Raw genomic sequence first — 25888 nt, forward strand, 5'->3', positions numbered from 1 at the left:
CTACCGACTGAGCTATCCGGGCTCTCTAAGCCCGACTGGAGAAAAGCCAAGATGTTGGGGATCGAGACTCTCAACGGAGAAACACCGCGGCCTCGACGTCAAGCAAAGAACACCTTCCAGGTGTGGTGGTAAATTTGTGGTGAAGCAGGCTTCAGGGCGCTAATCATTGTAGTGACCACCTCGCTTACGAACCCTGTCTAGGTTAGAATCCAAGATTCAACGACCATGCCGTCAAACACAGGGTCCCTGAGTTTGGGTGGCAAATCGGCCCTTGAGACAGATCTGGGTGCTCTGGCAGGCGCCAGGAACGCCGGCGAGCAGCTGCATTAGATCTGCGTCCCCCGCTCGACGGGGCCAGCAGAATCTCCAGCACCCCTTCCGTCTTGATCTTTTTGATGACTCTCGGAAGTAGTGGCAGTGGGGGAAATAGATATGGGAGGCGAAACTGGTTCCATGGCAGATCCAACAAGTCCACCGCGAATGCCTGCGAGTCCCTGGCCTGAGCAACATATGTGGGCACCTTGGCATTCACTCTGGAAGCCATCAGGTCTACATCCGGAGCTCCCCACAGTTGACAAATCTGCTGAAAAACTTCGGGATGTAGAGACCACTCTCCGGATGCAAGACCCTGCCGGCTGAGAAAGTCTGCCGCCCAATTTTCCACGCCCTGGGATTTGGACAACCAAAATCACCGCATGGTTTGCTTCGGCCCACTGAAGAACGTGCCCCACCTCGCGCATGGTTGTTCTGCTGCGGGTGCCCCCTTAATGAGTTATGTAAGCCACCGCCCTGGCGTTGTTCGATTGAATCCGGACGGGGCGGCCTGCTAGAAAGTGATGAAACTTCTGCAGAGCCAGCCGAATTACTCGTATCTCCAATAAGTTGATTGGGAGGCATGCCCCCTGTGGCGACCACCGTTCCTGGGTTGTGTGGTGGCGAGACACCGCTCCCCCACGAGGAGACAGGCGTCGGTTGTCAATACCCACCAATGACCTGGGGGGAAAGGTTTCCCCTGGGCCAGAGAGGAACAGGCTATCCACCATCCGAGCGATTGCCTGACTTGAGGACATTCGGCACCGCCGATAGAGCGTGACAGGATTCTTGTCCCAGGCTGACAAGAGGGTGTGCTGCAGGGGGCGAAGGTGGAACTGGGCGACAGGTATCGCTTCCATTGCTGCCACCATTTTCCCTAGAATACTCATCCCGGATCAGATGGTATGAGGGACTCTTTGGCGAAGTGTCCGGACTCCCTGACGGAGAGCTAGCGCCTTTTCCTGAGGAAGAATTACCAACCCTCGGCAAGTGTCGAAGATCATTCCTAGGAAGGAGATCCTCTGAGCTGGCACAAGGGATGACTTCTTTGCATTGTCAAACCATCCTAAGCGGGCAAGAGTATCTAGCGTGATGTTGACCTTTTACTCGCATGCCCGTATTGACGGGCCCTTGACCAAGAGGTCGTCAAGATAAGGCAAGACGACTATGCCTCGAGAATGCAGTGTGGCCATGACAACTGCCATAACCTTTGTGAACACTCTGGGAGCCATGGCTAGACCGAAGGGTAGCGCTACGAACTGAAAATGTTGATCGCTGATGGCGAAGCGTAGAAACCTCTGATGAGGAGGCAAAATGGGAAAATGCAGATATGCTCTCCTGGATGTCTATTGAGGCCAAGTATTCTCACTGCTCTATGGCCGATATGACTGAACGGAGAGACTCCATCCGGAAATGTCTGATCCTGATGAATTTGTTCAGAAGCTTCAGGTCCAAAACAGGCCTGACAGACCCGTCCTTTTTGGGAACCGCAAAAAGGTTGGAATGGAACCCCTGAGCTCTTTCGTGTTCCGGCACTGGAACAATGACTCTGCTGTGCTGGAGCGATTTGATGGCTCCCAATAGAGCCCTTGCCTGGGTATCCACCCTGGGAAGCCAGGAAAGAAAAAAACCGTCTTGGAGGATATCTGACAAATTCTATTTTGTAACCTGAGGCCACCAACTCCTTATCCATGCGTCGTGCGCGACACTGAACCAGACGCGGCGAAACCAGAGTAGCCGGCCGCCCACCTTGCTGGTGTCGTCTGGCAAGCGCCTTGAGTCATTTGGCTGACTATCTTTGGGATCTGGATCCCCTCGATCTGGCTGTTGAGTTCGCATTCTCCCCAATAGGTTGGTTCTTTTGAGACCTGCCGCCCCTATCCTGGTTGGGGCGGCCTGAAGCAGCGGAATTGGCCGCTGTGGTCCACCAGGAGTTGCGAAAGGCCGAAAACGTGCCTAAAAAGGGTGGCAAAAAGGCGGTTTGACCTTTTGTTGAGGGAGAAAACCGCTCTTTCCTCCTGTGGAGTCGGAGATAAGTTTATCCAACTTCAAGATTCCACAGCAATGCCATGTCCTTAACTATAGAGCTCTTCTGATAGAAATTGCGTTAGCGGCAGCCGAGCAATTGGCCGCATCCAAAGACGCATTGATTACGTAATCTCAGGCCATCGCGATCTGACTCGCGATTTCCGGTCTTTCTGCAGGTAGCTCTTGCTCCTGCGCGACCTTGTTTAAGGATTCTGACCATGAGATCATGGCCTTGGCTACCCAAGTTGCTGCGAACGAGGGAGAGAGCGCTGATCCTGACGCCTCATATACTGAGCACACTGAGCTCTCTACGAGGCGATCCGTGGGATCCTTAATAGAGGAAACGCTAGGCCAGGATAACAGGGTTATAGTGGCTAGGTGCGACACCGGTGGATCCACCATCGGAGATTCCATCCGTTTTTCACGGAGGTCCGGGGAAAATGGATACCTTGCTTCGAGTGCCCTTTGGACCCGATAAACGCCTGTCTGGTCGTTCCCTGTGTCGCTGCACTTTGTCCTCAAACTCAGGGGGAGAGGAAAAAATTCTGTGCGGCCGCTTCACTCGCTTAAACGCCACCTTATGCCCCGTAGCCGCTGCGGGATCATCCTCAATCCCCAAGGTCTGATTGATGGCTTTTATGAGGCTGTCCACTGTTTCACGTGAGGCTGGAGTATCCAGGTCAAGGGGCTCGTCTGAGTCGAATTCTGAGGTCTGCTCGCTATCCACCAATGGTGACGGGGAGCGAGAAGCAGAACTTACAGATGCCAAGGCACCGGATGGACTGGGCGACACCTTGTGGATTCGTTTCCCTCGGGTCTGCCCGGAGTGAGAGTGGCCCCTGCAGGCAAGAGGCTCTTGCCTCTAAGGCCAGCGAGCCACTGTCCCTGCCCCCATTTGGGGCCTGAAGGGACTCAATTGCATGAGCTGTGACAGTGATAGGGTCCACTCTGGGGGGCTTGGCACATTGGTCACGGTCGCAGGGGAGGACGGACAACTGAGGTTCTGTTAGGCATCGGGTTCTGGGCGCTGCACAGCGGGAATCCCGAGCCTCGTCCTCTGCGGTCTGCCCACACCAGCATTGTGGGTTCGGTCGCAGGGGAGGGCTCCTGGGCGCGTTTAGAGTCGCAGGCTTTGCATAATCGCTTGCTCTATGCCTGCGGAAACACAGCCAGACAAGAGATGCATGCTGCTTCTTCAGACATGCAGTATCTGTCTGCTGCTGGGGATGGGGGGGAAGGAGGTAGCACGTCGTTTTCCCTGTGGTCTCCCGGGCAGCACTTACCCCAGTCCTGCGCCCCCCCCGTTCCTGGACACCTCCGCACAAAAATCACACGCCACCAGCTGTGGGGCAGACCGCCAGCATATAAACCGGTCCAGGGGCGGTACTTCCGGGCCTGCGGCCTAGCCGTGCTCCGAAGCCTGGGACTAAATTTATCCACCGCCGCCCATGTCTGGGGGGCGGGCCACCGGAAGTGACGCGCGGTCCGGAGGCGAAACTTCCGGTCGCGGCCTAGCTTCGGCTAAAGCCGCGGCCTCAATTTATCCCCTGCCCGCGACGGGGGGGCCGCGAACTCCATGGCGCCACAAAAAATGGCGCTACTTATTGGCGTGGACCTCTCCGCACCGCTCTGCAGCCACGCTAAGCCATACATGGCCGGTGACATCTGACAGCTAAGGGCTCCAGCCCCGGATCTTCGCCGCAGGAGCCCTCCTGCGGCTTTCCTCACTGACGATCCTCTTCAGCTTCCCAGCTCAGGTATGTGAGGGGGCCTTGACAAAATAGGACGGTGCAGGCACCCTAGCTCCATCTAACCCCTTCAGGGGGTGAGGAGAGGGACCGTCTGCCGCCTTGCTTGCACCGCAGTCCAAGCATTGATGGAGCAATGGGGGCCGCACGGACTAGTCTTGTGCCTCTGTACAGCCCATGGTTTCAATACCTAGGGGTGGTCAGGGGTAAGTCCGGCATTGTGTCCGTTGTTGCGGGAGAGGATACGTGGAGGGACACTCACACGTGCTCGCCCGTTGATGGTTTGGGGAAATCGGACCCTTTCAATAGGATCCGTTGCCCCTGTCTCATCTTCATAGACGGTAAAAATAAAATAAAAAAAGGGTCTGGGGAAAACGGCCCAGAAATGTCCCACGGTGCGGGAGACGATACTCAACACGTGCTCGCTCGTTGATGGTTTGGGGAGATCGGACCCTTTCAATAGGGTCCGTCACCCCTGTCTCATCTTCATGGGAAAAGAAAAAAAAAAAAAAGAAAGAAAAAGTCTGGAGGAAAACCAGACGTGTGCCTCCATGGACACTAAGCAAAAAAACTGAGTTCCGCCCGCAATAGGGGCAAGGGTGTATACGACGGAGGAGGAGCTAACCTCTTTTTTCCCCATTTAGTGTCAGCCTCCTAGCGGCAGAAGCATACACCCATAGTATCTGTGTCCCCCCAATGAGGCGAAGGAGAAAACGGTAATTAGACCTACCGGTAATTGTGTTTCCAGGAATCCATCCTGACAGCACATTGCACATCGGAGGACGTCCTTCTCATCCGTAGTGGGACAGGAAACCACGAGAGTTTAAAAGGATCCTCCCCTTCCCATCCCTCAGTGATTTCACAAAGTAACACCTCTGGATGGATGCAAACAGATTTTATTTAAACCAACATTCTCCATACACGTTACATCACAGTTGTATGAAAAGTATTATCGGGAGGGATCTAACAGTGCTGTCAGGATGGATTCCTGGAAACACAATTACCGGTAGGTCTAATTACAGTTTTCCAGGTCACCACCTGACAGCACATTGGAGTAGTACCAAAGAATATTGGTCCTAGGGCGGGACTACTGCATGGAGTACCTTTCTCCCAAATGCCAGTTGTGTGGATGCTATGTCTAGTTTATAGTGATTGGAGAAAGTACTAAGACTAGACCAAGATGCTGCCCTGCAAATCTGCTCCGCCGAAGCGCCCCCCCTTTCTGCCCATGAAGCGGCCATGGCCCTGGTTGAGTGGGCTCTAAGGTTCCCCGGGGGATTTTGACCCTGTGATTTGTAGGCTATGCCAATAGTGGACCTAATCCACCTTGCTATTGTCGATTTTGATGCTTTTTTCCCCTTTATTAGGACCTCTAAACTGGACAAAAAGATTACTATCCTGTCTCCAGGGTCTGGTTGCATCCAGGTACCTGAGCACAGTTTCCTTTACGTCCAAGCTATGGTAGCTTTTTTCCCTGCTATTTTTGGGAGACTGGAAAAAGGAAGGAAGTACTACTTCCTGATTCATGTTGGAGTTTGAGACAACTTTGGGTAGGAAGGCCGGGTCGAGTCTTAACACTAACCGGTCACTGAACACGTGTAAGTAGGGATCCTGGGTTGATAAGGCCTGCAGTTCTCCTAACTTCTTGGCTGAGGTGACTGCCACTAAGGCTGTTTTAAGAGAGAGATTACGAATATTTATCTCTGTCCCTATCTGATATGGCCGTTTGCAAAGCGTATTGAGGACTAGGTTAAGGTCCCAAGTTGGTATGCTGTTCCTAATTAGGGGTTTAAGCCTTTGCACCGCTCTCGAGAACCGGGCTACCCATGGGTGTGATGATAGGGCTGTGTCATAGAATACACTCAAGGCTGATATTTGTACTCTCAGAGTACTGGGTCTAAGGCCTTTCCTGAACCCTTCCTGTAAGAAGTCTAGTATTTTCGGGATGTCAGGCTGGTCAGTTCCGACTGTCTCCTCCCCACAAAAGCTGCAGAATTTTTTCCAGATTTTATTATATATTGCCGCGGTCACGGGCTTTCTACTTGCTTGTAGAGTAGAAATGACTTCGTCCGATAGACCTCTTGCCCTTAGGACATGCCGCTCAGGATCCAGGCTGACAACTGGAAAGCTTCCAGTTTTTGATGGAGGACCGGACCCTGATGGATGAGGTCTTTCCTTCTTGGTAGAAAAATGGGTTCCTCGCCCGCTAGCTTCCTGAGTAGGGGAAACCAGCTTCTTCTTGGCCAGTAGGGAACTATCAATATAACGCTGGCTCTGTCCTCGCAGATTTTTCTGAGGACCCGTGGAATGAGGGCTAGGGGCGGGAAGGCATACAACAGACCCCTGCTCCAAGACTGTGATAGGGCATCTATTCCTGCCGGATTTTCCAGGGGGTTCAGGGAGTAGAAGGTCGTAAGCTTTGCGTTCTCTTTGTCCGCGAACAGGTCTACCGCTGGTTGTCCCCAACGATCGCACAGGCTGCTGAACACATCGTCGTTGAGCTCCCAGTCCGTTGCTGTCACCCTTCTCCTGCTGAGGAAGTCTGCGATCTGGTTCCGAGAGCCCTCCAGATGTACGACCGAGATTGAGAGGACTTCCCTCTCTGCCCATCCGAAAATCTGATCTGCTAAGGCCTGAAGTGTGGGATGTCTTGGTCCGCCTTGATGGCGGAGAAAGGCTACTGTTGTGGTGTTGTCTGACAGGACTTTGACGTGTTTGTTTCTCACGTGGGGCCTGGAGACGAGCAGCACCTTCCAGACCGCATGTAGTTCTCTGACGTTGGAGGATCTTCTGCTGTCCTCTGGACTCCATTGCCCCTGGTAATACTTTCCTGCGACGTGTCCGCCCCAGCCGAATAGACTTGCGTCCGTCGTCACTACAACCTCCGGGGACTGGACCCATGAGACACCCCCTTTTTAGGTTTCTCGGAATGGTCCACCATAGAAGCGATCTTCTGGCTCGGAGGGTTAACTGTATCTTCCTGTCCAGAGAAGTCTGTTTTCTGTCCCAGGATGTTAGAATTGCGTGTTGGAGGTCGCGGGAGTGGAACTGACTCCATCTGACACAGGAAATGCAAGAAGTCATCAGCCCCAGGATCCTCATTGCATCTCTGACCGATACCTGATTTCTCGAGAACTGACGAATTTTCTTCGGCATTGAAGTCTGTTTCTCGGCTGGTAGATACGACATCCTTTTTTCTGAGTCTAACATGACCCCCAGGAATTTTACTCTGGGTTTGGGTATGAGATCTGATTTTGCCCAATTTATTATCCATCCTAAACTCTGCAGCGTGGAGATTGAGGATTGACAGTCGATCCTGAGCTGGGCTGCTGAATCGGCTATAAATAGGAAGTCGTCTAAGTATGGGACCACCGTGATATTTCGGGCCCTTAGGTAGGCCACCACCTCTATTATTACTTTTGTAAAGACCCTCGGGGCCGATGCTAGGCCGAAGGGCAGGCAACGAAACTGATAGTGGTATATTGTGCCATCTTTCTCGACCGCAAACCTGAGGTATCTCTGGTGATCCGGGTGGATAGGGACATGATAAGCGTTTTTTAGATCCAAAGTGCACATTACCACATCCCTTCCCAGAAGGGGAAACGTGGATCTTATAGATTCCATTTTGAAGCTCCTGTAAGACACCCATTTGTTCAGAGGTTTTAGGTTTATTATTGTTCGGGTTTCCCCCGAGGGTTTTTTTTATTGCAAAGAGACTCGAGTAGTGTCCTCTGCCTTCCTCCTGGGCGGGGACCGGAGTAATTGCTTCCATGTCTAGGAGATCTTGGATGTCCAACCACATTGGGGAAGCTGCACTGAGGCGTGAACTGGTCACCAGAAACCTGTTCGGGGGTAGGGAGCTGAATTCTATTTTGTACCCCTTTGAGATGACTTGTAATACCCAGGGGCTGGAGGTGACCTTTTGCCACTCTCCCGGGAACTTGAGTAATCGCCCCCCTACTCTGGTGGCGTCATTTCCTCCGGGAGCTGGACCCTGGGCCGGAAAAGATGTTATCTCTATTCCTATTTCTACCTTCGCCTCCTTTGGGGTAGCTCCATCTACCCGTTTTACCTTTTCCCCTGTAGTCCGCTCTCTGGTTGTAACGGGGCCTACGAAAGGGCTGGTATCTTTTAAGTTTCTCCTCAGGGAAACCCTTTTTTTCATCCGACGCTTTCTCTAAAATGTCGTAGAGCACGGGCCCGAAGACCCTGTCCCCCGAGAAAGGAATTGAGCAGAGTTTATTTTTTGACTGCATGTCGCCTGTCCAATTCTTCAACCAGATAGCTCTTCTGGCTGTGTTTGACAGGGTCTGGCTTCTGGCCGAGAACCTAACTGATTCTGCTGAGGCGTCGGCCGAGAATCCCGTAGCCAACTTAAGCAAGGGGAGTGATTTTAGGATTGTTTCCCTCGGGGTTCTGTCTGACAGATGCTCCTCTAGGTCATCTATCCACAGATGCATGGAGCGTGCTACCGATGTCGTGGCTATATTTGTCTTTATGACCGCTGCTGAGCTTTCCCAGGCCCTTTTTAAGAGCCCGTCTGCCTTCCGATCTAGGGGTTCCTTCAAGCTTGAGGAATCCTCAAACGGAATTGCCGTTTTCTTTGATACTTTAGCTACTGGAATATCAATTTTAGGGATCTCTTCCCAGACTTTAACCTCCTCAGGGTCGAATGGTAGACGTGACCTAAAGTCCCTGGGAATAGTTAATCTCTTCTCTGCCTCCTCCCACTCCTCCAGTATCATTGCCCGTATGTGGGTGTTTACTGGGAAGACCATCGAAGTCTGGGAGCGTAATCCCCCAAACATTTCGTCCTGTATTGAGAGGGAAGGAGGGGGTTCCTCAATCTGCATAGTCTGCCGCACCGCTCCCAATAGTTAGTCCGTATCCCCAGACGAAAACAAGTATTTTTCTCCCCCTTTCTGGGTGTTCTCTAGTCTCCTCTTCCTCTGCGTCAGAGTCGGACAGAATGCCTTCCGATGACGTATCAGACTCCCTCTGTCTTTTTCTGGATGGCTGGGGGTTCGCCTGCGGGGCCTGGGAGGTGGCTAGGCCGGATACCGAGGCCTGCACTTCCTCCCTAATTATTGCTCTCATATTAGACATAAACGTAGCCTGCTCCTCCCCCATTATACGCTTTGTACATGCGTCACAAAGGGTCTTATGCCACGTGTCCTTTAGCTTTTTAGAGCAGACCGGACACTTCTTATCCTTCCGTTTAGGCTCCTTTTTCTCAGAGGTAGAGGTTCCCCCCTAGAACATATAAAATACGGGTTCTATGGGGTTTATTCTTACGGGGCCCTCCAGTGACCTCTTCAGAGGTTACTCACGTGACCCTGGCACTCTGCTCCTGCTTCCGTCTTTGCCTGGTCCTCCATGCTGGTGGTGATGGAAGTCGCTGACTGCTGAGGAGACACATACATGTGAGTGGTGACGGGCTCCCCCTGCCACCTGCCTTGCGGAGCAGAGCTGCATACCGCCTCTATTGTCGCTGCCGCTCCAATCTCCGGACGCCTGCCCTTCTCCTGATGGGACGATGCCGCCGTGGTGTGCTCAGTACCGGGCTGTCACTGCCTGAGGTGTCCTGACAGCGGCGCGGCCGGAAGTACTGCGTCCGGTCGGCAGTGACGCGTCCGTGACGCGCGCACCGGAAGTGACGCGCCCGTGACTCGTGCGCCGGAAATGACGTGCTCGTGCTCCCGGCCTCTGGCGCTCTGGCCTGTCCTCCGGTGGGGCGGGCGCCTGACGCGCGCCTGCTACAGCGCGCTCCCGCCCTCCAGACACAACGGCGTCACCCGGCGGTAGTCTGTTGTAGATGGACCGCTTGCGGGCTCTGGAACCCCAGTGGCGGTCTGCGGTGGTGGCGTCCAGGGTCGAGAGCCCCCGTTAGGGGGAAGCGACCCTGCGTCCGGGAGCAGCGCTACACCGGAGAAGCTGAGGGACCCTACATCGGGTTTCAGCCGCAGATCTTATCAGGTAGGAAGGGTGAGGCTGAGCCCCCCCGATCCTGACCATCTGCATGGAACGGCCCGGATCCTCTCTCGTCGTTCCCATCCGCAGTGGGACAGGAAAAACACTGAGGGATGGGAAGGGGAGGATCCTTTTAAACTCTTGTGGTTTCCTGTCCCACTACGGATGAGATGGACGTCCTCCGATGTGCAATGTGCTGTCAGGTGGTGACCTGGAAAATAAGACTTCATAATAAATCTTATCAGACATCTGCTTCTTTTTGGGCCAGAGCTGATCAGTCATCATGAAAATTCTCAATTCTGAGGTAAAATGTGTAATCAGTGCAGACAGACTGTCCCATTACTGAGGTCAGAGATGGCGGCCGTTACAGATACACTTCTATTTAGATAGGAGGTGGAGGAGGGCTGAGCTCGGTCTGCAGCTCCTCCTCCTATCTACATAGTCTTACTTAGCAGCAGCCACCATCTCCGACCTCAGTAATGGGACAGTATGAGAATTTTCAAGATGACTGATCAGCTCTGGCCCAGAAACAAGTAGATGTCTCTGATAAGTCTTCTTATGTGTACTATTGGTTTATGAAAGCAAGATTCAAATGACGCTTACTGTTTAAGCAAATAGACAGAGTTAGGGCTAACGCACGGTCCTGAGCATGTCACTGGGGTCAGGCCAGCCTGTGCACTGCGATCAGTGCACGGACGTTTGCTTAAACCCATCACAGTTTCTATCTATGAACAGTAAAGATATCTTTGTACCGTGTTAGCCAGTAGATAGAAGAATATTTAGAATTGAGAGTCCTCAGTGGTTGATACCATCTTTTCAGTTAGCCATTAAAAGGTAACAAATTGCAAGCTTTCAAGACTATTCAGGTCTCTTCATCAAGCATAGACTAATACGACATCTGAAGAATCACATTTATGCACAGAACAGCACAGAAATAATACAATAGATAAGACAAGTGACGTCTAGCATTGTCATTATGGGAGAGGGATAAACAAATATTGAAGCAGTTCATAGATAAGGAGCGTGAAAGTTTTATTGCCCTCTGATTGGGGTCTGGTTCTGTGTTGTGTGAGGACCCCAGAAGGTCAGAAGAGCAAATTCCTTAATTGATGTAAAAATACATAAATCCATGCGACACATTCATTTCCAGACCCCCCCACTGCTGTGTTTTAGGCAGCCCCCAAATCTAAGAAGCACCACTGTCAGAAGCTCCCTGTCCTCTCCAACAGCTGCAGGAACCTTTCCTTGCAGCCAGAAAAAATGTAAAACCTGTCCATTTATAATGACCACGGACAAGATAAAGATCCTCAACTCACATCAGGACTACAAGATCCCAGGTACGTTCAGCTGCATCACATCTAATGTGGTGTACCTAATCATTTGTACTAAATGTCCAACTGGGGGTCTGTATGTGGGGGAGTCAGGGCAAAAACTGAGAACAAGGATGAATTCTCATCGCCACACAAGAAAAAAAGAATGGCTCTTCCTGTGGCAAAACATTTTTGTATCCACGGTCATAGCATGATAGACATTAAATTACTTCTATTAAAAGGTAACATCAAGTCTCAGACACAGAAGAGTCGAGGAGTATAAATTTGACAACTTTTGCCACACTCAGTGAAGGAATGAATGTGTTGCATGGATTTATGTCTTTTTACATCAATTAAGGAATATTCTCTTCAAACCTTCTGGGGTCATCATACAACACAGAACCAGACCCCAATCAGAGGGCAATAAAACTTTCACACTCCTTATCTATGAACTGTTCCAATATTTATGTTTCTCCCTCTCCCATAATGACTATTCTGCTTCACATCACTTGTCTTATCTATTGGGTTATTTCTGTGCTGTGTTGTGTATAAATATGTGACTCTTCAGATGTTGTATTAAGGTACTGTCACACTTGGCGATGCACCAGCGATCCCGACCAGCGATATGACGCGGTCAGGATCGCTGGTGCATCGCTAAGTGGTCGCTAGTGAGCTGCCACACAGGCAGATCTCACTAGCGACATCGCTGGGGACGGGGGTCGCTACTTACCTGTCAGACCAGGCGATCCTGCGTCCTCCCGCCCGGCTCCACGCGTCGCTCGTCGTCACAGCAGAAAGCGTCGCAGGAAGCTGACAACGAGAAACAGTCCAGGACGTTTTCGCGCGATTAGCTATAACCAGCGGGGGAGCGCGTTGTAGGTAAGTATCACACACAGCGATATCGCTAGCAATATCGCTATAACGTCACAAGTTATAGCGATATTGCTAGCGATATCTCTTAAGGGCATGTCACACTAAGCGATATCGCTAGCAATATCGCTATAACGTCACAAGTTATAGCGATATTGCTAGCGATATCTCTTAAGGGCATGTCACACTAAGCGATATCGCTAGCAATATCGCTATAACTTGTGACGTTATAGCGATATTGCTAGCGATATCGCTGTGTCTGATACTTACCTACAACCCGCTCCCCCCGCTGGTTATCGTTGATCGCGCGAGAACAGGCTGGACCGTTTCTCGCCGTCAGCTTCCTGCGGCGCTTCCTGCTGTGACGAGCGACGCGTGGAGCCGGGCGGGAGGACGCAGGATCGCCTGGTGTGACAGGTAAGTAACGACCCCCGTCCCCAGCTATGTCGCTGGTGAGATCTGCCTGTGTGGCAGCTCACTAGCGACCACTTAGCGATGTACCAGAGATCCTGACCGCGTCATATCGCTGGACGGGATCGCTGGTACATCGCTAAGTGTGACAGTACCTTTAGTGTGACATGTCCATTAGTCTAGCCTGATAAAGAGACCTGAGTAATCTCGAAAGCTTGCAATGTGTTACCATCTTTTCAGTTAGCCATCTATGTACAGACACTTAACAAGCGCACAGAAACTTACAATTGCTTTGACTGACAAACATAGAAATCTGCATAATGAAACCAATTAGCTTCTAAGCAAGACACGGTAGGAGGGTATAACAAAGCAGCTCATACACATACTTGGCATTTCTAGCTTGGTTATGTGCTTGACACTCCTCCTGGTATCTACTCAGCTGGCCAGGCATCACATGGCTGATTGCAGCTTTTAATTTTTCTATTGGTTCTTTCAGTCGGTCATCCTGGTATAAATAAAAAGCATCTTTATAAATAATCTATCAACCACCAACATAGAGCTGTTTACAGCTGTAGAGCATGCAGAGGAACAAAAGTTAAAAAGATTTTACAGGTGTGTCCCAGGGTCGCTGCTGGAGGAGGTAAGAGTGTTGCGTTTCGGCAGGCTGGGATGAGGGGGTGTACGGATGTGCGGCCCACCGCTGCGGGTGTCTGTGCTGCTGCAGGGCGACTCGTGTCTCCGGTGCTGTGGGGGCTGCCAACATTTTGGTGCCAAGATCTCCATCTGTGCATGCACCGCCCCCGGCAGCCATTTTCCCGGTGTCCACAGCATAGAACTGCGGGGGCTTTGGCCTTTCGCAAAATGTTGACAGAGTGCGGCACATCCGAACAGCCCCTCATCCCATCAGCGACCCTGTGACCCTGCTCCACTGCGGCCAGTAAGGTATATCTGCATTCTAAGACACACCCATTTTCTCCTCAAATTTTGGGGGAAAAAAGTGCGTCTTATAAACCGAAATATACGGCAAGTGTTTTTTGGCCACTGCAACATTGCAATAAAATGCAATAACAGGCAATCAAAACATCATATGTACCCCAAAATGGTATCAAAGACATCAGCTTAGGATGCATAAAATAAACCCTCAACCAGCCACAGACCACAAAAAACAGAAATGTTACAGGTTTCGGAAAATGGCAGCAAAACTCAAAAACCTTTTCATTTCAATTTTTGATTTTTTTTCACCACTTAAATTATACGTTTGGTATCTGCGTAGTCGTACGGACCTGCGGAATCATATTGTCAGATCAGTTTTACCACAGTGAACATAATAAACAATCGTGGAACTGAACTTGTTTTTTGCAATTTCAAGGCACTTGGAACTTTTTTCGGTTTTCCAGCACACTACATGGTAAAATCAATGGTGTCACTTAAAAGAAGAACGAAAAAAAAAAAAAAAAAATGGCCATGGCTTGAGGGGTGAAGGAGTTGAGATATTCATAACCTGTTCTTAGGATAGGTAATCAATACATTGGTGGGGGTAAGAAACCCAGCTGCCCCCAATCAATCAACTGTTTCCAGCTCCACTGGTGGCCGATTTAAAGGGAAACTGTCAGCAGGATTGTGGTTGTTTAATCTTTATGCCTGTACTCTAGGGCAGCCTCAGTGACCTGCCCCCAATTAAAAAAAAAAAATAATTTAATATATATATATATATATATATATATATATATATATATATATATATATATATATACATATACATATATATATATATAGATATATATATATAGAGAGAGAGAGAGATAGAGAGAGGGAGAGAGAGTTTTCTTTATTTTCATAACTGAAAATTGTAGATTGACTCTGAAGTCATCAAAACTATGAATTAACACATGTGGAATTATATAATTAACTAAATAGTGAGAAACAACTGAAAGTACTGTATGTCTTACATTGCTGACTCAGCCTCCAGCTCTATCGCCTCCTCTTCTTCAGTTGTAAAAAGTAAAAGCACTGAGTCGTCATTGGAGGCTCATGTTCATGAACCACACCTTTCCTTGTGTCCTTCACCCCAACCAAGATTGAAGGATGACGCAGGCCATACTACTGATTACTCCATGGAGCTGTTTTCACATACCATGCCTGGATTATCAAGTGAAATGGTGTCTTATATTCTAGCTTCTTCAAAGTAGCCACCTTTTGCTTTGATTACTGCTTTGCACACTCTTGGCATTCTCTTGATGAGCTTCAAGAGGTAGTCACCGGAAATGGTTTTCACTTCAATGGTTTTCACTTCACAGGTATGCCCTGTCAGGTTTAATAAGTGGGATATCTTGCCTTATAAATGGGGTTGGGACCATCAGTTGGGTTGTGCAGAAGTCTGGTGGATACACAGCTGATAGTCCTACTGACTGTTAGAATTTGTATTATGGCAAGAAAAAAGCAGCTAAGAAAAACGAGTGGCCATCATTACTTTAAGAAATGAAGGTCAGTCAGTCTGAAAAATTGGGAAAACTTTGAAAGTGTCCCCAAGTGCAGTGGCAAAAACCATCAAACGCTACAAAGAAACTGGCTCACATGAGGACTGGCCCAGGAAAGGAAGACCAAGAGTCACCTCTGCTGTGGAGGATAAGTTCATCCAAGTCACCAGCCTCAGAAATCGCAGGTTAACAGCAGCTCAGATTAGAGACCAGGTCAATGCCACACAGAGTTCTAGCAGCAGACACATCTCTACAACTGTTAAGAGGAGACATTGTGCAGCAGGCCTTCATGGTAAAATAGCTGCTAGGAAACCACTAAGGACAGGCAACAATCAGAAGACACTTGTTTGGGCTAAAGAACACAAGGAATGGACATTAGACTGGTGGAAATCTGTGCTTTGGTCTGATGAGTCCAAATTTGAGATCTTTGGTTCCAACTACCGTGTCTTTGTGCGACGCAGAAAAGGTGAACAGATGGACTCTACATGCCTGGTTCCCACGGTGAAGCATGGAGGAGGAGGTGTGATGGTGTGGGGGTGCTTTGCTGGTGACACTATTGGGGATTTATTCAAAATTGAAGGCATACTGAACCAGCATGGCTACCACAGCATCTTGCAGTGGCATGCTAATCCATCCGGTTTGCGTTTAGTTGGACCATCATTTATTTTTCAACAGGACAATGACCCCAAACACACCTCCAGGCTGTGTAAGGGCTATTTGACCAAGAAGGAGAGTGATTGGGTGCTACGCCAGATGACCTGGCCTCCACAGTCACCAGACCTGAAGCCAATTGAGATGGTTTGGGGTGAGCTGGACCGCAGAGTGAAGGCAAAAGGGCCAACAAGTGCTAAGCATCTCTGGGAACTCCTTGAAGACTGTTGGAAGACCATTTCGGGTGACTACCTCTTGAAGATCATCAAGAGAATGCCAAGAGTGTACAAAGCAGTAATCAAAGCAAAAGGTGGCTACTTTGAAGAACCTAGAATAAGACATATTTTCAGTTTCACACTTTTTTTGTTAATTACCGTATATACTCGAATATAAGCAGAGTTTTTCAGCCCCCTTTTTGGGCTGAAAAAGGACCCCATCCCCCCCCCCCCCCCTCGGCTTATATTCGAGTCACGGTTGTGACTTACATTTTACCGATGCAGGGAGGAGGTCCCCGGTATATGTCCGCGGTCCCCTGCAGCCTGTCAGTGTCCCGGCGGGTGATGATAGGGCCGGCGTTGTCAGCGGGACAAGTGCTGGTGTCCTGAGCTGGCGGGGACACCGGCGCGTTATGGGGGGGGTCACATACCGGTGTCGCCGCTGGCTCAGGCCCCCGGCACTTGCAATAGTCACCTGTCCGCGTTCCAAGTCGCTGCGCGCCGGTCTCCTGTCTTCCGTCTTCTGGCAGTGACGTACAGGTCAGGGGGCGCGATGACGTAGATAGTACGCGCCCTCTGCCTGAGTCACTGAAGAGCCGGCCGGCAACGCTGAGAAGCAGCTGAGGTGAGTATATAGTGTTTTTTTTTTTTTTAAATCCAGCAGCAGCAACATGATGGGATTACTGGTAATCCTATCAGTTGGGCAATAAATTATCGTGCATTGGGAGCACTATTATTCACTGTGCAGTGGCAGCAGCAGCAGCAGCATGATAGGATTACCGGTAATCCTATCACTTGGGCAATACGATAAATTACCGTATCATGCATTGGGGCCACCATTATTCACTGTGCAGCATTATATGGGGCAAACCGTATGTTATGCAGCGTTATATGAGCCACCATTATACACTCTGCAGCATTATATGGGGCATACCGTATGTTATGCAGCGTTATATGAGCCACCATTATACACTCTGCAGCATTATATGGGGCATACCGTATGTTATGCAGCGTTATATGAGCCACCATTATACACTCTGCAGCATTATATGGGGCATACCGTATGTTATGCAGCGTTATATGAGCCACCATTATACACACTGCAGCATTATATGGGGCATACCGTATGTTATGCAGCGTTATATGAGCCACCATTATACACTCTGCAGGATTATATGGGGCATACTGTATGTTATGCAGCGTTATATGAGCCACCATTATACACTCTGCAGCATTATATGGGGCATACCGTATGTTATGCAGCGTTATATGAGCCACCATTATACACTCTGCAGGATTATATGGGGCATACTGTATGTTATGCAGAGATATATGAGCCACCATTATTCACTGTGCAGCATTATTTGTACGGAGCATCTTTTTTTTATCCCGTTAGAAATGGATCCCAGTACTTCAAATCCTGGACTAAAACAAAAACGCAGGTCGTACGAAGCTGGTTTCAAACTTAAGGTTGTGTCAAGAGCAGAAGAAAGCAATAACAGTATTGCAAGTAGGAAATTTTGTGTGAACGAAAAACAAGTGAGGGAGTGGCGGAAAATGAAAGCGGACTTGGAAAAGACTCCAAAGGCAAAAAAAGCTCAACGTGGTTTGAAGGTGTCGTATGAGGCTCTATAGACTGAATTGCATAAATGGGTTATGGAGTGTCGTCAAAATCGCTACTGCGTAACACGCCCTTCAAATGGCTAAAGACCACAAATTGAAAGCACCAGGAATTGAAAATTTTGTTGCATCAGCAGGATGGTGTACCCGTTTCATGAATAGGTTTGGCCTATGTTTGCGGCAAACAACAAGGATTTCACAGAAGTTGCCAAAAGACCTTGATGAAAAAGTGATGTCATTCCATTCATTCATCATAAAACAAAGATGGATACATAACTATGACCTGGGAGATATGGGAAATATGGATGAAACACCTATGACTTTTGATCTTCCCAGCAACAGAACTGTGGCAAATATGGGAGAAAAAACTATTCTACTCAGAACCACAGGAAATGAAAAAAATCATTTCAGTCATTCTTTCTTGTTTGGCTAATGGAACTAAGCTGCGGCCTGTCATTATTTTTAAAAGAAAGACCCTGCCTAAAAAGGTCCAATTCCCACCACGAATTACAGTGCGCACTCATATTAAGGGCTGGATGGATGAAGATGGACCAAAAAAATGGCTGGAAGAAATTTGGAATGGACGACCAGGAACAGCCTTAACCCCTTCACTACCAAGGGTGGTTTGCACGTTAACTACCGGGCCAATTTTTACAATTCTGACCACTGTACCTTTATGAGGTCATAACTCTGGAACGCTTCCATGGATCCCGGTGATTCTGATATTGTTTTCTCGTGACATATTGTACTTCATGTTAGTGGTAAAATTGCATTCAAATAACTTGCGTTTATTTGTGAAAAAAACAGAAATTTGGCGAAAATTTTGAAAATTTCGCAATTTTCCAACTTTGAATTTTTATGCCCTTAAATCACAGCGATACGGCACACAAAAAACTTAATACATAACATTTCCCACATGCTTACTTTACATCAGCACAATTTTGGAACCAAAATTTTTTTTTGTTAGGAAGTTATAAGGGTTAAAAATTGACCAGCGATTTCTCATTTTTGCAACACCATTTTATTTTTAGGGACCACTTCACATTTGAAGCCACTTTGAGGGGTCTATATGATAGAAAATACCCAAAAGTGACACCATTCTAAAAACTGCACCCCTTAAGATGCTTAAAACCACATTCAAGAAGTTTATTAACCCTTTAGGTGCGTCACAGGAATTTTTTGAATATTAAAAAAAAAATGAACATTTAACTTTTTTTCACAAAAAAAATACTTCAGGTTCAATTTTCTTTATTTTACCAAGGGTAACAGGAGAAATTGAACTGCAAAAGTTATTGTGCAATTTGTCCTGAGTACGCTGATACCTGATATGTGGGGGGGAACCACTGTTTCGGCGCATGGCAGACCTCAGTAGGGAAGGAGCGCCGTTTGACTTTTTCAATGCAAATTTGGCTGGAATTCAGATCGGACGCCATGTCGCGTTTGGAGAGCCCCTGATGTACCTAAACAGTGGAAACCCCCCAAGTGACCCCATTTTGGAAACTAGACCCCCCAAGGAACTTATCTAGATATGTGGTGAGAACTTTGAACCCACAAGGGCTTCACAGAAGTTTATAACGTACAGCGGTACAATTAAAAAATCATATTTTTTCCACAAAAATGATCTTTTCACCCCCAATTTTTATTTTTCCAAGGGTAATAGGACCCTAAAAGTTATTGTGCAATTTGTCCTGAGTACGCTGATACCCCATATGTGGGTGTAAATGACTATTTGGGCGCATAGCAGAGCTCGGAAGGGAAGCAGCGCCATTTGACGTTTTTGGCTAGATTTGAGATCGGACACCATGTCGCGATTGGAAAACCCCTGATGTACCAAAACAGTGGAAACCCCCCACAAATGACACCATTTTGGAATCTAGACCCCCCAAGGAACTTATCTAGATGTGTGGTGAGAACTTTGAACCCCCAAGGGCTTCACAGAAGTTTATAACGTACAGCAGTACAATTAAAATATCATATTTTTTCCACAAAAATGATCTTTTCACCCTCAATTCTTATTTTTCCAAAAGTAACAGGACCCTAAAAGATATTGTGCAATTTATCCTGAGTACGCTGATACCCCACATGTGGGGGTAAACCACTATTTGGGCGCATGGCAGAGCTCGGAAGGGAAGCAGCGCCATTTGACGTTTTTGGCTGGAATTGAGATTGGACACCATGTCGCGTTAGGAGAGCCCCTGATGTACCAAAACAGTAGAAACCCCCCACAAATGACACCATTTTGGAAACTAGACCCCCCCAAGGAACTTATCTAGATGTGTGGTGAGCACTTTGAACCCCCCAGTGCTTCACTGAAGTTTATAACGTCCGGGCGTGAAAATAAAAAAATCGTATTTTTTCCACAAACATCATCTTTTAGTCCCCATTTTTTTATTTTCCCAAGGGTAACAGGAGAAATTGGACCCCAAAAGTTGTTGTTCAATTTGTTCTGAGTACGCTGACACCCCATATGTGATAGATAACTACTGTATGAGGACACGTCGGGGCTCGGAAGGGAAGTAGTGACGTTTTGGAATGCAGACTTTGATGGAATGGTCTGTGGGTGTCATGTTGCCTTTGGAGAGCCCCTAATGTACCTAAACAGTGGAAACCCCCCACAAATGATCCCATTTTGGAAACTAGACCCCCTGAGGAACTTATCTAGATGTGTGGTGAGCACTTTGAACCCCCAAGGGCTTCACAGAAGTTTGTAATGCCCAGGCATGAAAATAAAAAAATCGTATTTTTTCCACAAACATGATCAATTAGTCCCCAATTTTTTTATTTTCCCAAGGGTAACAGGAGAAATTGGACCCCAAAAGTTGTTGTCCAATTTGTCCTGAGTACGCTGATACCTCATATGTGGGAGAAAACTACTGTATGGGCACACGTCGGGGCTCGGAAGGGAAGTAGTGACGTTTTGGAATGCAGACTTTGATGGATTGGTCTGCGGGTGTCATGTGCGTTTGGAGAGCCCCTGATGTACCTAAACTATTGAAACTCCCCACAAGTGACCCCATTTTGGAAACTACACCCCCCACGGAGCTTATCTAGATGTGTGGAGAGCACTTTGAACCCCCAAGTGCTTCAGAGAAGTTTATAACGCCTGGGCGTGAAAATAAAAAAACTTTTTTCCGCAAAATTATATTTTTGCCCCCAATTTTTTATTTTCCTAAGGGTAACAGGAGAAATTGGACCCCAAAAGTTGTTTTGTAATTTGTCCTGAGTAGGCTGATACCCTACATGTGGGGGTAAAACACTGTTTGGGCGCATGGCAGAGCTTTGAAGGGAAGGAGCCCCATTTGACTTTTTCAACGCAGAATTGGCTGGAATTGAGATCAGACGCCATGTTGCATTTGGAGAGCCCCTGATGTGCCCAAACAGTGGAAACCCCCAATTATAACTCCAACCCTAACCCCAACACACCCCTAACCCTAATCTGAGCCCTAGCCCTAACCCTAACCCTAGCCCTAACCCTACCCTAACCCTAGCGGGAAAATGGAAATAAATACATTTTCTTTTAGTTTTATTATTTTTCCCTAACTAAGGGGGTGATAACGGGGGGTTTGATTTACGATTTATGGCGGTTTTTATGTTTGGTGGCTGTCGCACGCTAAAAGACGCTTTTTATTGTAAAAATAGTTTTTGCATCACCACATATTGAGAGCTATAATTTTTCCGTATTTTGACCCACCGAGTCATGTGATGTCTTATTTTTTGCGGGACGAGTTGACGTTTTTATTGGTACCATTTTCGGGCACGTGACATTTTTTGATCGCTTTTTATTTCGATTTTTGGGACGTAGAATGAACAAAAACCAGCGTTTCATGAATTTCTTTTGGGGGGGTGCGTTTACACAGTTCCGCGTGCGGTAAAATTGATAAAGTGGTTTTATTCTTCGGGTCAGTACGGTTACAGCGATACCTCATTTAGGTCGTTTTTTTTATGTTTTTTCTCGGTTTTTTGCAATGAAAACAATTTTATATAAAAAATAATTATTTTTGTATCGCTTTATTCTGCGAGCTATAACTTTATTTTTTTGCGGATGATGCTGTATGGCGGCTCGTTTTTTGTGGGACAAGATGACGTTTTCAGCGGTACCATGGATATTTATATGCGTCTTTTTGATCGCGCGTTATTGCACTTTTTGTTCGGTGGTATGATAATAAATCATTATTTTTTGCTTTGTTTTTTATTTTTATTTTTTAAGGGGTTCACTAAAGGGGTTAAATAATGGGACAGTTTTATAGGGCAGGTCATTACGGACGCGGCGATACCAAATATGTGTACTTTTATTGTTTTGGGGTTTTTTTATTTTGAAAAAATGGATTTATTGGGGAATATTTTTTTTTTTTTTACACTAATTTATTTGGCGATTTTTTTAAAATTATTTTTAACACTTTTTTTTTTTTTACTTTATTACCTTGTCCCAGGTGGGACATCACTGTCCTGTGACAGATCGCTGATCTGTCACATCACAGATCACTGTGACAGATCAGCGATCTGTCACAGGCACTGCTGCAGACTTCCTCATGCCTGCGCTTTGCAGGCACTGAGGAAGCCAGCTTCCTCAGGCCCCCGTCGCCATCTTGGATTCGGGGGCCTGGAGGAAAGGAGCCCCCCGCAGCAGCGCTGCACATTGCGCTGCCGTGGGGGGCTCAGGGAAGCACGGAGGGAGCCCCCTCCCTGCCGATGCTTCCCTTTAACCCCCGGTACACCGCGATCGCGTTTGATCGCGGTGTGCAAGGGGTTAACGTGTCGGGGGCGGTCCGTGACCGCCCCTGACACATTGTGCCGGCTGTCAGCTATGATAATTAGCTGACACTCGGCCGCGATCAGCGGCGCTCACCACGTGGGCGCCGCTGATCGCGATGGCGTAATATTCCGTCCATGGTAATTAGGTCCATGGTCACATGGACGGAATATTACGTCAATTGTAGGTAAGGGGTTAAAGAAAAAACCATCATTGCTAGTTTGGGATATGTTCAGAGCCCACACATGTGATGACATCAAAAAATTGGCAAAGTCTTCTCAAGTTACTTTGGCAGTTATTCCAGGTGGACTTACATCTGTATTGCAGCCCCTAGATGTGTGTTTAAATAAACCTTTCAAAGACCGTGTGCGGAGGATGTGGCATGAATGGATGTCATCTGGTCAAGCCCGACTAACAAAACTTGGAAATCTGATGAAGCCGGACATAGAATTAATTGCAAAGTGGGTTCGTGATGCATGGGAAGAGATTCCAGAGGACATGGTGCAACGCGCCTTCAAGAAATGTGGCATTAGTAAAGCTATGGATGGCAGTGAAGACAGCGCTTTGTATGAAGACGACAGCAGTGACGGTGATGACCAACTCAGTGATGATGACGACAATGTCTATGCTGATAACCTCTTACCAGCTGAAGCTGAAGCTCTGTTTGGACATACAGATGATGAGAAATCCAGTGACTTTGAAGGATTTTAACTCTTGTGTTTTAGATTGAGCTGAGGTTTTTGTACTTTTAAAGTGATTGCTGTTGCCATATTGGTTTTGTTGACCCTCTTTTGCACTTACAGGGCTTGTTTAATGTTTTTCTTTTAAATAAATATTCAAAAACATTTAACCTACTGATGTCTCAATTAATTTTACTTTTATTCTTATCTATTTTTATTTTTGAAATTTACCAGTATCTTTGGCAATTCCCACCCTAGGCTTATACTCGAGTCAATACGTTTTCCCAGGTTTTTGTGGCAAAATTAGGGGGGTCGGCTTATACTCGGATCGGCTTATACTCGAGTATATACGGTATATGACGCCACATGTGTTAATTCATAGGTTTGATGCCTTCAGTCCAGTGTGAATCTACAATTTTCATAGTCATGAAAATAAAAGAAACCTCTTTGAATGAGGCGTGTCTAAACGTTTGGTCTGTAGTGTGTGATTATATATATTATATATACACATATATATATACATACACAAAATATATATCATAAAAATACATATAAGCACATACATATTCGTGTATTAAAAAAAAGTTTGAAAATGGCGCCTGCACAGTAGCAGCAAACATATTCCAGCCAAAGCAGACTGGACTGTAAGCCACAGTTATTTTGCATTCTTAGGTTTTGTATTAAAAACAGTGATTTTTATGTCACTCCACAAATTCTCAATTGGATTGAGGTCTAGGGATTGGCCACTTCATCAAATCAATCTTATTGTCTGGAGCCAGAATGTTGCCCACTTGCTGGTTTGTTTGGGGGTCATCGTCCTGCTGAAAAAAGGACAATTCTTCCTCAGCATAAGGAAACATGGCTTCTTCCAGTATTTTGATATATTCAGGCTGGTCCATGGTGCCTGGTTTGTGATAAATGGGCTCAACTCCTAAGTACGAGAAACCTCCCCAAGCCATTCTGCTTATACCTCCATGTTTTACACTCATCACAGTGTACTGTAGCTTGAATTCACCGTTTATGGGTTGTCTCACAAACTGTTTACGACCTTTAGACCCAATGAGAACAATTGTGCTTTCATCGGTCCATAGAATGTTGTGTCACTTCTCTTTAGGCCAGTCAATGTGTTCTTTGGCAAACTAACCTTTTCAACAATTTTTTTTTTTCAGCAATGGTATTTTGTGTGTTTTGGCTTCACGCAGGGGTATTCTGATGGTTGTAGGACTTGTAGGTAACAGATCTTCTTTGATCTCTCAGGAGTTGATTATTGGATGCTTCTTTGCCATTCTTGTAATTCTATGATCTCTGCAGATGGTAGTGTTTATTTTATCTACCACGTTTTTTGGGTTTTGTTTGCCATTTTAAGGCACTGGAAATTGTTTCAGTTGAACAGCCAATTATGTTCTGCAATTTATATGTTTTCCCGTCTTCAATCAACTTCTTGATCAAAGCTCTCTCTTTCAGTACAATATCTGGAAAGACCAGTTTTACTCAATGAGCAAGGGTTAATATCAGCAGGTACAACATTTGTTGCCCTCCTTTAGGCTGTGTTCACACGTAGCTTTTTTTTTTGCGATTTTAAACGCGCGATTTTGCCGCGAAAACGAAATGCTATGCTAATGCTGCGGATTTTTCCGTGGCGGAATTACGCTGCGGAAAAATACGCAGCATGTTCATTCTTTGTGCGGAATCGCGGGAAAATCCGCACATAGGAATGCATTGTTTTGCTTACTTTCCGCATGTGGCTGTGCCCACCATGTGAAAAGTAAGAACATTTGCGGATGGTACCCACGGTCTGGAAGAGAGGAGGTTGTCCTCTGGGCTCTGGGTACCATATCCCTGTAAAAAAAATAGAATTAAAATGAAAAAAATCGTCATTCTCACCTTCCGACGTCCCTCGCAGAGTCATCAGGGAGACCGCGACATCAAAGGTCATTGTCGCAAGGCATCGCTGGGAACGGGAGTTGCCGGGAGCATCACGATGATCGGGAACGCTGCGCAGGACGCCGGAAGGTGAAAATATGACGTTTATTTATTTATTTTTTCAATTATTTTTAACATTAGATCTTTTTACTACTGATGCCGCACAGGCAGCCTCAATAGTAAAAAGTTGGTCACACTCGTCAAACACTATGTTTGACGAGTGTGACCAACCTGTCAATCAGTTTTCCAAGCGATGCTACAGATCGCTTGGAAAACGCTAGTATTCTGCAAGCTAATTTCACTTGCAAATCGCTAGTTTTCCCGCGAGAAATAGGCGGGAATTTAAAATGCAGTTTTCTCGCATATTTCCCGCAGCAGGGAATTCCACACGTGTGCACATAGCCTAAATGCCACAAATAGCAACACTTTAGTGATGGTAGACTGCTATTATATTGCACATAACTGAATATCCACCCCTGGTATGATGTCTCATGGCTCCCCGAAACAGTATCATGTCTGCATAGCCAATCATACACTTTTAATCTCCCACAGCCCTCTCAGACTCATACCTGCTGTGCAGTCACCAATGCAAAGGTTGAGTAGTGGAGCAGTGAGCCAGTTGCTCCCTATTATACGGCAGACTGCCCAAGTCAAGGAAATTACAGTCCTTTATTCCATATTTTAAGGACAGAGTACGCAGGGAGTTCAGAGGGGTGCAGGGAGAAGAGTGTGGACGACGGCTATCTAGGACCTGTAGAAGCTTCTAATGCTTCTAATGTAAATGCTTCTAATGAACAACGCAAAACGGCCATTAGCCACACTCTTCTCCCTGCACCCCTCTGAACTCCCTGCGTACCCCGTCCTGAAATATAGAATAAAGGACTCTTCATCAACTTGGTGAGTGGCACTTTCCTTATTCTTCT

General features: G+C 47.2%; 1 protein-coding gene across 6 annotated transcripts in view; it reads right to left on the reverse strand.

The window, feature by feature from the left end:
* Window positions 1–25888, reverse strand: part of UBN2 (ubinuclein 2) — a 236664-nt gene that overhangs the window by 114493 nt on the left and 96283 nt on the right. For all 6 annotated transcript variants that reach the window (XM_073572986.1, XM_073572985.1, XM_073572984.1 and 3 more), the window contains one exon: window positions 13036–13154. In XM_073572986.1, the coding sequence (XP_073429087.1) occupies window positions 13036–13154 (119 nt within the window). The remainder of the gene's footprint in view (window positions 1–13035; window positions 13155–25888) is intronic.

Source organism: Dendrobates tinctorius, unplaced genomic scaffold, assembly GCF_039654945.1.
Source record: "Dendrobates tinctorius isolate UK_male_01 unplaced genomic scaffold, ASM3965494v1 ptg000033l, whole genome shotgun sequence".
In the NCBI taxonomy this organism is placed as follows: domain Eukaryota; kingdom Metazoa; phylum Chordata; class Amphibia; order Anura; family Dendrobatidae; genus Dendrobates; species Dendrobates tinctorius.